The 12,360-nt window shown below is 45.5% G+C and overlaps 1 protein-coding gene across 2 annotated transcripts in view; it reads left to right on the top strand.

Annotated features, from left to right (window-relative positions):
• TENM2 (teneurin transmembrane protein 2) overlaps positions 1-12,360 on the top strand; it is a 625,713-nt gene that overhangs the window by 473,052 nt on the left and 140,301 nt on the right. For both annotated transcript variants that reach the window (XM_081292628.1, XM_081292629.1), the window contains exons 7-8: positions 3,057-3,252; positions 9,303-9,404. In XM_081292628.1, the coding sequence (XP_081148754.1) occupies positions 3,057-3,252; positions 9,303-9,404 (298 nt within the window). The remainder of the gene's footprint in view (positions 1-3,056; positions 3,253-9,302; positions 9,405-12,360) is intronic.

The raw sequence follows: 12,360 nt of genomic DNA, 5'->3' as shown, positions 1-12,360 counted from the left end.
CCCTCTCCTGTTCAAGACAGCACTTCAGAAAAAAGAAGTGGCGGTGATGGTTATGAGAAGAGAAGCCCTCAGTGCAATTCTGGTCCCTTTCCATGGACTTCATTTACAAATTTCTTATTTTGCTCAATGGATATTTAACAAATGCTTATTGATCAGATTCTGCTCCAGGTGAACTTGACCCAGGAGAGGATGCTAATGAGGCATGCTCACCATGTACAAAGCACGTGCTATTCAAGCACCTTGCAGGCAGAGGCTCATTCCATCCTCACTGTGACGTTCTTGTGTGGATACTATCACTATCCCCATTTTAAAGCCCAGGCAGTGGAGGCACAGTGAATCTAAACGGCATGTGCAGCACCCCAGGAAGGAGGTGGCGGAGCTCAGACTCTCACCCAGGCACAACGTCTCTGAAGTCCTTTCTCTTAGTCACTCCCTACGCCACACATCCCGCACCTGCAGTTTACACTTGTCTCACTGGCCCCACAGTGACTTAAAGACATTTAGGGGGTGACAAGAGCTTGAGAAAAATAAGGTGCAGTAAAGGGACACAGGATGGAGCCCCATCAGAGTCTGATCATGCCCCGCCCTCCCATCCAGTACCTTATTTGAGAGCCGTGGCTGGCAGGTTCCTGCTTAAATGGAGGCTGCCCTCCAAGCTTCTGCAGAAGGACCCTGAGGGGCAGCCACAATGGATGTCCTCCCTCTCCTCTGAAAAATGCCTTTTCCCAGAGCAGTTTGATTGGTTGGACAGCGAGCACCACCACTAGTCCCAAGCCACTGCCGAGAGTCCCTTGGCTGGTCAGCAGATGGGCAAAAGATGACAGATGCCCAAATTAGTAATGAGCAATGGCCCCGCACAAGTAATCACCTTCCCCAACTCTTCCTCATGGGGGTGATCACTTGGACCCCAAATGAAGTCTATTCTTCTCACCTCGGCACCAAGGAAGTTACAGTCATTCCTCTGGCTGACAGCAATTTGTAGACGTGGGTCTTTGTAGTTGGACATTTACGAGGTTGCTAAGGAACAAATGCTTTGGTTACAAAGGTCTTGGAAAACAGCAACGGTTTGTCATATCCTTTCCCATCATTTATTTTAGCCCTTAAGGACAGCGGTGACCAATGGAATGCGGGGTAGAAGGAAGCTAAACACAAACACTTATTTCCTGAAATATGGGACGAATGTCCTCTTCCTGGGCACTGGCCATCTGCACTTGTAAAAAGGGAAGCCCGCTCTGCTCTTCTGTGATCATTCTGATTTGCGAGCAGGTGACTCATAGTCACTAGGTACTTAAAAAGAATGCTTATAATCTCCCAGGCCCTGCCCTAACTCGTATCTCACGACAGCCCTGAAAGTCAGGGGCTGTTGTACCCCAGTAGGAAAACCAGACAGAGAGTAACGATAGATTCACGTCAAACAGTAGCAAGTGGCAGAGACAGAATTCAAACCCTGGTCTGTCTGATGGCAAAACCTTTGTGTTAGAGATTAGAAAGTCTTTTGTTTTCAATGATCACATTTCAGATGGAAAAGCTGGCAATCCTGGTAATGGGGCCCCCACACCAGAAGGCTCCTGGAGCTGGGTTCTGTGAAGTTGGTGAAGGGGGTACAGCTGATGTCTGCCACCTGTGAGAATCCTTCCAATTGGGCAAAGCTAGGAGAGAGCGCAGGCGTACATACAGTGGTGGTTTCTATCTGCTAAAGACCTCCCCTTGGAATATGCTCTGGAAGGCACAGTACCAGCTGCTTTTCCACGCAGTGCTCAAAGAGTTTTCAGGATGAGTCCGTTGCTGCGTGGACTCACTCTCTTTCTCCCCTGCAGAACACCTCACACCCATGTGCACAACTAACCCCTGAGAACATTACATCAAGGCTGCTCAGGAGTCTTCCTTGGCTCCCACTTGTCCCGTAATATTCTACCTGCTATTTAGAACAGGACTCTCAGGTAACATTTGTTCTTGCCATCCTCCCATCCCTAGTAGCTTTAGCTGACCACTCTGTCTTTCACTGATCATATCCAGCTCCGAACCTGGTTTCCACATTTAATCTCTGATATATCTAGGCACTGTCGGGGCATGGATATTACTGTCAAACAGATCTCTGTCCAAGTCTTTGTGTGACTATGTGACCAGTTGCTTGACTTCTGAAATTCAATTTTCTTAGTTATAAAATAAGGATACAGGCTGGGGATATAGCTCAGTGGTATAGCACTTGCCTGGCATGTGCAAAGCCCTTGGTTCAATCCCCAGCTCTACACAAAAGTTTATATCTACATACACATGGATATAAATAGAACCAAGATAGGATTTTTGTAAGAATTGAAAAAAAAGATTATAGTTATGATGACTAACATATATTTTGTGGGGGATTTTGTGTGTGCCAGACACTGTTCTAAGTGTTATATTAATTCTCACAACCCTATACATAGGTACTATTATTTTCACAGTTTTGTAAATGGGGAAACTGAGGCACCGACAGCCAAAACTAATGTCACAGCCAAAATTTCTCCCAGGCAGTCTGGTTTCAGGTTCCTCATTCACAGTCACTCTACTGTTCTGTCTTCTCCCTGTAAATGACCACCAAAGAGTAGCTGGTAACGGGTACATAATTCCTTATCTGAAACTCCTGAGGAACAAGATGCACTTGGAATTCAGAATTTGGAGAACTATAGAAAAGTTATACTTGGCATAAACTATGAATTACATCGCACCGCAGTGGGGTCTGGAGCAACAACCCATATCTCACAGACACATAAACAAACACACACCCAAAAAGTGAAAAAAAAAAAAGAAAGAAAAGAAAACATTGAAGTTTTATGTATTTCCAAGCTATAGGCCAAGAGATTTCAGCCATGGTCATAAAACAAGCCACGGTCACCATAAGCATAATAAACAGGGGCTGTTATTACTGTTACAAATTTTGTGGCTTGTTTTACTGTATGAACTCATAATGAAACTTACTAAAAAGGATATCTCAGCCAAGGAGTGGGTGGGAGGGGAGATGCGGGTCATGGGACGGGTCTGCACCTCCATTCACCCGGGGCGCTTCCTCTCCTCCACAGTATGACTTCATGGAGCGACTGGACGGGAAGGAGAAGTGGAGCGTCGTGGAGTCACCCAGAGAGCGCCGGAGCATTCAGACCCTGGTCCAAAACGAAGCTGTGTTTGTGCAGTACCTGGACGTGGGCCTGTGGCACCTGGCATTCTACAATGACGGCAAAGACAAGGAGATGGTCTCCTTCAACACAGTGGTCTTAGGTAGGTGCGGGTCTCTGGGATGCAGTGCACAAAGGGATGGATGGCTTCTCCGCGGAAGACGCGGCTTCCCAGAGTCCCCATTCAGTGAGGTCTCACTGGAACCCCCATCAGGATCATAATGTGATGTTCATATGACGTTCATGACATTGTCCCCTAACCAAGCTCTGATGAGACACACATGCTGCTGAAATTATGCCAAGGGTGCCCTTAGTGCCAGGGGCGGGGCTAAGAGCTTGGTCAGAGGACCTGGGTCAAAGACATCACACAACCTAGGCAAATCAGTGCAAGAAGTCAGCCTGTGTTTCCCCTCAGGTAAAGCAGAACGCACACTGGTGCCCACCCCAGAGGGCTGTCATCAGGATTACGGAAAATGGAGATGTGCATACGTCTCTAAGCCCAGAGTAGAGGCAATAAATAGTCACCATTCACATCAGCTCAGAACTTCTCTTAGAAACTGAGAATGCCCCCAAATAAAAAGAGTTTTAAAAACTTAAAACTAAATCAGGGAAAGAATATAGACTTAAAAAAAATAATGTCTTTATTCCCTAGTAGGCAAATCTTAATTACACAGATCTTTCAAGAATCATGGAGCCCCTTGGAAAAATCCATAGGGCCAGCAGAGAAGTCCTTAAAATGCCAACAGTAGAAAAATCCTCACTTTAATTAAGCTCTTGTCATGTTTGGTGTGTTTTAGCCCCGCTTTTTATTAGCTATCAAGAGAAAAGACAGGATTTTTATTCTAAATTTTCTCTTCTTTATGCACATAAGTCCTAAGGACTTTAGTTCACAAATTCACAAAGTTCAATTGCAAATTACCAATTCTATTCAGAAAAGTTGCAGATATTTTCATTACGGTTATTTTGTTATTGGGTTTTAATCTTCTTTCTGATCAGGATCATTGATCCTGGGTAGAAACTCTGTGAATCAGGGCAAATTGTTAGGCCCATTTCACAGAAGAATAAACTGAGGTTTGAAAAGCTAACTCAGCCCCTCAAGGCCCCAGGCTATGGAAATGCATGGGTCCCTGGGTCTCATCCACTGCCTTTCTGCATCATCATAACTTTTAAACATGGCTCTCAAGCTTCTTGGAGAAGCGTAGATGGAGTGATTTCATAAGGAAAGACATCACAACTGCAGGACTAAATCCCACCTCTAACTGGGCAAGTGGCTTAGCTCCCTGAGCCTCGGTGTCTTCATCTGTGGAAAGGTGGTGGCCACATTCAGAAAAGTCAGGGGCTGGCATAGAGTTGGAGGTCAGTGAATGAAAGCCCTGCCAGGGGTGAGGGTGTAGGGGTTGTTGTTTTTGCCTTACTGGGGATGGAGCCTGGGGTGCTCTACCACTGAGCTACATCCCCAGTCCTTTGTATTTCTTATTTCAAGACAGGGGATTGCTAAGTTTCTGAGGCTGACCTCAAACTTGTGATCCTCCTGCCTCAGTCTCCTGAGTAGCTGGACCTAACAGGTGTGTACCACCTCATCTGGCAAAGCAAGCCACCATTTTATTTTAAGACGATATGTTATACAGCTGTTTTTATACTGACTTCATCAGCCCCATGGATTTTTCCCAGGGGTTTTATGATTCTTGAAAGATCTGTGTAATCCAACCTGAAATTCAGGCAGCCACTTGAGAATTGTATAACATCACAGAGAATTTTAGTGTTGACCATAGGTAGAGGCTGATCCTTGTTCCCTCTGCTAGGGACAGATCAGCCCTACCGACAAGGCAAGCCACATGCTCTGAAGTAGGAGTTGGCACAGTATAGCCCAGGGGCCCCATCTGGCCCACTGCCTGCTTTTATAAATAAAGTTTTATTGGAACACAGCCACGTTCGTCTGTTTACATATTGTCAGTGGCAGCTTTCCCACTGTAGCGGCGGAGTTGAGTAGTTGCAACAGAGACCATATGGCCCACGAAGCCGACATCCTTACTATGTGTCCCTTTATAGGAAAAAGCCTGGCCCTGCTCTAAAGTCATGTCATAACTCAGTTATCACGAAAGCGGTTGGAGAAGCAGCTCCTCCAGGTTGAGGCGAGGGAGAAGCATCAAGCTGTAGCGACTCAGAAGGAAGAAACGAGCAACAAAATTGAGATCTAGTTTGAGATGTTGAGATTTTTTTAAGTCTTTAGTTTAAGAACATGATGAGACATGACTTCCTGTGTCACCTTGTGTTTAAACTCAGGAGCCTTGACATGTTTGCAGCAGCGCTCATGTCGTGCTGCATGCAGCTGGTGCCACTGGATTTCTGAGGACCCAGTGAAGCGGCTAGTAGGACCGCCACTGGAGTGTGGCCCTCTGGCAGCCTCTGCACGCTGTGTTTGGCGCCCATCAGCTCAGTTGGGCCCTGGAGAGCCACGTGCAGCGGGTGCCATGGCTGTCCCCTTCCCTTCCAGCAATCAGGACAGGACACCAAAGCTGGAGGACTCCTAGGATTCACCCGAGGTCACAAGTAGCCCGTCAGAGGTGAAGTCCCCATTTAGACTCTGCAGAGCTGTGCTCTCAGTCCCTAACCAGCCTTGAATTCTAGTTAAATGTGTCCCTTTCCCCTGGACAGCAAGTGTCAGGGCCCAGGTGAACTGGAGGTGGCTCTTCCCTCCTGTCCCTTCACCCTCCTGACCCTTCACCAGACTCAGTGCTGCTGAGAGCCCCTGCCCCAGGTATTACCCTCGCGCCTGTCAGAGCTGGGAAGAGCAATTCTCCCCTCTCCAGAGGATCTCTCTCGCCCGCTGGAGCATAGGGAGAGTCAAAGGTAATCGGCCTAATAGTCGGGCAGGTATCTTGATAGAGCAATGATAGCAATTGGCCTGAAATGCAGGGAAAGAACAGTGTTTTACCTAGTTCGAGGCTCTTCCCCGCATACCTATCATCAGAACGTTCTCCATCAAGAGCAGCCAGGACGGCGGCAGCCCTGCGATGGGAAACAGAAGGGAAAGTGTTAGACGGGTGTCAACCGGCGATCACGCTAAATATACCTTTGACTCAGGAGTCTGTGATATGTTCTGCAGAGAAGCCATCTGCCTTCAGAAATGAGTGTCCTCTCGGGACGACAGCAGCATTCTGGAAGCCGGGCCCTGGCGCCCCCGCTCTGTGTGCTGACTTCCTGGGCCTGCGCACACCTCCTGCCAGTTCCTCCTTACAACCACTTGAACCAAGTTGACACCCAGGAAAACAGATAATATCTCAGTGACAGCCCAGAGTGGACAAAGGGGCCCCAAGCAGGATGGGCTCTTTTATGCTTCAGCAGAACCACATGATGCTTTTATTCCTGCAAAACCTGCCCAAGTGCTTTCAGTATAAGACCTTGGGATTCTTAACTGATAGACACACTCCTCAGCAGTTTTTGCTTGTTTGGGATTGTCTTCTTCTTGTGCACACACTAGGACCTACTGTATACCAGGCAGAAGAATACCTCAGCACCTACTATATACCAGGCATTAAGAGTACCTCAGCAATTCAGATCTGGTCTTTTCCCTGGGGATCTCGGTATGTCAAAAGGTAGTTACAGGAACAAGCAGTACAAAAACCTAGGCTGAGGAAAGTGAGGTAGGAGGACAGCCAGGAGCTGAGTGGCCTCTAAGCTGAGATGGAAGTGCATGCCCACAAGCAAGGACTTCCAGACAATTGGCGAGCATGGCACGCCTGTGGTACTGTACCCGGGACTTTGGTGGCAAGGAGGGTCCTCCTTCTGTGCTCTGTTGCTGCAGATGTAAATTTGGAGATCCAAGAGCACTGGCCTCAGCAAGGTCCATTTCCACCAAACTACACCCAGATGCACATGCTCAGTGAGAAGCACTCAGTACCTCCTACAGCAAGGACCTCGAAACATGCAAGCTGGATAGTGTCTCTGTTTAACACTTTCAGCTGTTCCCCATGGTCCCAGAATAAAACCCAAGTTGTCCCCATGGCCTGCAGTGCTGGTCTATCCCAGACCTCTCCCAACTCCCTTATGTCTCTACTGTTTGTTTGCTGCCCTTCCAGCCACATTGAATTCAGTTCCCTTCTTTTCCACCCCAGAACCTTTGTAGAAGCTCTTCCTCCTGCCTGAATACTCTTCACCCAGTTCTTCCCAGCTCTTTACGGCCTATTTCAGTCACCTGCACAGAATAGAGAGGCCCTTCCTGACCGTCCTCCATAAGTGGCTTCTACCTGTTATCCCCATTCCAATATCCTGTTCTCTTCAAAGCATTTCTTACCATTGTTACTTGTTTGACTTAATGGGTTTTTTTTTAAGCTTGTATTCTCTATGATACTAGAAAGGTCTGAGAGCAGAGACCATGGCTCATTCACCTTAGCATCTCCAGTTCTGGTACATCGTAGGTCTTTAGTTAATAGGTGGAACCCTAGATAAAGAACTATGACAAGTCTGAGATCTTTAAGAATAAGCCTGCTTCCTATCCATGTTCTGGGGGAGACCTTGTCTCTATTATGCTAGATAGTAAATAAACCTCCCTTTACTCTGGAGAGAGACACTTCCTCTCCCCCAAGGCTGAGCTGTACACAGACAGCCTTGAAAAGGCATTTCTGAATAGCCCGGCAGTCAGTGTCCCTGCTCCCAAGACCTTCAGAAATGGGAGCACCCCAGAGACAGCTGTCCACCAACACCACGTGAAAAGGCTGATTTTAGATCCACCAAAGCACCCGATGCTCTTTGAGTGAATGACAAGTACATGAAACACACAAGCCACATAGGTGGCCCCTCGGGTGTTTCCTGGCCCACCTTTAAAGAGTTTCAGCCCAGAATATTCATTGCTAGACATCAAGGAAACTGGATTGATGGAGCTTTTAGTCTTTTGCTTGATTCTGAAAAACCCACCCATGCACTCACTTGAGTTCTCAGAGTGCCAGAAACAAGCTACATCCGGGTTCTGGAAGAACAAAGCTGGAAAGAGAAACACCGTTAAAAGAAGGCAAAGTCGCATGGTTCGATTTCTCAGTCCAGAACAGGAATAGTGGGAAATTAGGCTGAAAGGAAACACATCCTTACCACTCTCAGTGACTCCATTAGGAACAATTAGACTTTATGGTTCTTCATACCCAGTCGCCATGCAAATGTCCCCAAATCTCCCAGGGTTGTACAATGTCACACTTAGAACTAGTGGCTTGTGTTTTTCTTTTATCATCTTAGTAATTTGGGACCTAAAAGTCGAAATGGGTTTTGTTTTAATTGAAGGCAAAAAAAGAAAATAATAATTATAATCTTAAAAGAATGTGTCTATGTGTATGCAGACCCAAATCAACATGAAAAAACTCTAAAATGATCAAGGGCAAAGTATAGCTTGAAAGTACACATAGAAAGTAAATCATGAAATAAAATGCTTATGCAGCTTCCAGAAAAATGTGAACCAACTGAACTTCATAAAAAATAAAACCCCAAAAGCTAAGCATAAAAGGATTTGTGTATAACCCAATGCCTGTCATGTAAACCCAAAATCATTTCTGAGGTATCATTCATAGGTAGAGCCATGCACCGTTTAACGATGGGGATATATTCTGAGAAGTGGGTCATTAGGTGATTTGTTCATTGCACAGACATCACTTACTCACACTTAGAAGGTGGATCCCACTACACACCCCAGCTATGTGGTGTGTACCATCTTGTGTGCACTCCATTATTGACCAGAATGTCACATGCAGCTAATGACTATATTTTGATTTTTTTTATTATACTTCCTAAAGCAGGTTATATTTTTACTCTGGGAACCTGACATTAGTAATAACCACTCTCATCTTGAAAAATCACCCTCTATTCCAGAAGCTAAAAACTGATTCACCACATTTCAGACCTCATCTCACAGTGATAGGATGATTTCTTGGTGGGCTCTCCTGACAAAAGCAAAATTCACAGCGATACCAGCCCTGCAGACTTGCCTTGATGAAACAGATGGGGCATGGCAATGACTTCCACGCACAGAGCCAGTGTCCCTGTCCCACCATTCCCTGTTCTCTCTGGGTTCCTATTGCTGGTCTTTAAAAATGGTGGATGACTGCCTATTAAAGGGCTGCACCAGCAGGTAGGAGAGAAGCTAATTGCTCAGTCTCTCTCTTTTTTCAGATTCAGTGCAGGACTGTCCGCGAAACTGCCACGGGAATGGCGAATGTGTATCTGGCCTGTGTCACTGCTTCCCAGGATTTCTAGGAGCAGACTGCGCTAAAGGTATGTGCCACCGCTACCCCCCTGTAGTTGGAAAACAAGCTGTACTCAAGCTTCTCAGATGTCAGAAGGGGCACCCAAGTAGCCTTCCCAGCCAATATCCCAGCTGGGATGTTACGAAAGCCCATGTGTGCTCAAAGGCCGAACCCTTGGGTGAAGAATAGGCTTTGATATATGACCCTTGGCCAATGTACCTATAGGAACACAGCAGTTCTCCTTGGCACTGAGGTGTGCTGAGAAGAAAGATTTGCTAAAAATGAGATGGTCGGATTTCCTGTAAAAGCAGAAGTGAATTACCATCACTCCTTTCTTATAATCATTAACTTCTATGTAATGGAAGATTAAGTATCTCAGGGTTAGTAAATTTCATTCATTCTGGCCAGCTACACTCTTAATCTAGGAAGCGCTATTTATCTTGGTGGAATCGGTTTTAAATTGTATTATTAATTTATCTAGACTGCACAGCAAAGAATGGCTGGGGCCTTGGGATTCTTGGGGGAAAGATAATATAAGAAAGAAAATGATTCTCTCAAAAGCAGGGAATTGAGGGGCTGCAAACCTAACTTGCAAGAGACCTTCAGTTCGACCTTGAAGTGGCTCAGTCGGAGGCAAGATTAGTGGTGCTCCTTGCTCTTTGACATAGTCCATGTCCACACACAAACACAAGTATGTCCAGATAAACACAAATAAGAAATTCAAACAGAATTTTTAAAGTGATATCTTTATGTCTCTTTTCTATTTTATTCTATTTAATTATTTTTAATACCAGGTATCCCCCCACTATTCAGAAAAACAGCCTGAAAAACAGTGACAGGCAGGTTATGAGCCCTTGCTAGGGAGTCAGACAGTCCTGGGTCCCTGCCCCAGCTCCTCTGCTGAGTATCTCTGTGACCTTGAGCAAGTCATTGAACATTTCTGAACCTGGGTTTTTGCATCTGGGAAAGAGGGGGTGTCAATTCAGAAGCTCATCATGAGGACACAGTAAGATCCACACAGAGGTCTAAGTGAGGCACCTTGCAAGGTGTCAAAGGGATGGATTTTATTATTTACTTATTTATTTATATTTTTCTTTGTCTATTTGAATCTTTTCATCACTTTTATCTGTGCTTCATTAAAAGATCCTCCTGCTTAGCTATTCTAACGGGATATTCCCGTGAACTGTGTTCTCCCACCTTCACCATACTTGCTGGGAAATTTTTCAGATATTCTCTACCTTGCCCAGATTTGAAATTTCCATCCTGATAAAAGCTAACTATTCAGTAAATGGAACTTTCTCGTTCTTCTCGTTCTGGTGGCCCATGTGTGAGACTCATTCCTAAATGGCACCACTTGCAAACAACTCCTCTGTCCCCCAGTACAGAGAAAGATTTGGTCAACTCATCTGATACAGAAGGATAAGAGTAAGGAGCCACCGATCAGTTCTCCTGCCTGGGTTTTGGCAAAGCGGGCCTATGTCCACAGGCTTGGGGACACTTCAGCAAAGTGAAAACTCAAGCCTCCAGCTCCTACAGGCACCGCACGCAGGCTCTGAGGGGCCTGAGGGAGCAGGGGCCGACCCTCTACACCGCCAAGTCCCATGCGTTTCCCAGCCAAGGCTTCCAGGGAAGGCAAACCTCAGTACCGTTCGAATGGCTCTTCTTGCATAATCTAATTTTCCTGGGAGTGAAGGCATTAACGAGAGGAAGGACAGGGCAGTGCTTTTATATGTGGCTGCAAATGGGCTGAACACGGCCTGTGAGCTGTAAATGTATATTAACACTGACACACATCGATGTATTATTAATCCTAAAAACCATGTGTGCTCCGACTGCACAGCCAGTTACTGGCCTTTCAGAGCTAAGTACCCCGGCCATTTAAGAACTCTTCGCTCTAAATCCATTTCCAGACGAGCGTCCATCCTGCATTATGGATCTGTAATGGAGCGTGCATTTAGCTGCTTAAAAGGGCTCTCGGTGTGTGTTTCGCATTCACCACCTGCCCTGTGGCTGGGCGCACGCTCCGAGTGTGCATTAGCCATGCTTTATAATTGATCCTTGTGAAACAAATATTGAGTGGCTGTTGAGAGTAGTTGCTCCTCAGTACTCAGTCGCCGTTCCTGAGATTGGGCTTTGAACTTATTTATATTTTAATTTAACTGTTGATGCATACAGGAGACAAAATTGAAGCGCTTAAAAACTAAATCTGCCTTCTCCTGTTTCCCCATTTGTTCTGGGCGAAGCTGGTTGAGAGTGTGAGGAGCAAGCATCGACCCCACTGCCCTAAAAACCTTTCTCCATAAATATTTTTGAAATGGACACAGTTTAAGCTGCTTCATTGTGGAGAACATGAGCTTTCATCTTTTCTGAGCCCTTCTTTCCCAAACTTCAATCTTTCACATACCACATTTATTACCGTTGCCGAGTTCATGGGCCACCGGTTACTAACTTATTTCTTTAAATCAACTCATTATGTTTACATAGATTTGTTGTAAAAGGTACAACATCAGCAAAAATTGAAATAGAGAAAACTAGGATCGATTATCATAAATAGGAAATGACAGTGCATCCCATCCACCTCCACTCCTGACACGCTGATCTCACATTCACAATCCTGAAAGTGGACTTAGCATGTAGGCCAGCCCTGGACACTTCATTCCATAATTATCAATGTATAAAACTAGCAATGGCAGAGGAGTCATGTGGCTTTACCTGCTCTGGCTTCAAACCGGTAAATCTAAAGATCTGCACCTGATTTACTCCTGAAGCATAATGCCTGTACTTCCAATAGTTTTTAAATAGCAAGAAATAGTTCTTCCATGCTAAATAAGTACCAAGCACCATGCAGTGTTCTTAATACATACTCTCATTCATCCTCATTACACTATGAAGTGAATCTTGCTTTTACCAATACTCTACCTTCCCATTTTTTTTTAATTTTTTTATATAAAAATCCTCTTACACTTGGACACAAGTTGCCAAGA

This window comes from Spermophilus citellus (genome assembly GCF_964194105.1).
Source record: "Spermophilus citellus genome assembly, chromosome: 1".
NCBI classification, from domain to species: Eukaryota; Metazoa; Chordata; class Mammalia; order Rodentia; family Sciuridae; genus Spermophilus; species Spermophilus citellus.
The sequence above is the reverse complement of the archived record's forward strand: the minus strand, read 5'-3'. Positions and strand labels throughout refer to the sequence as shown.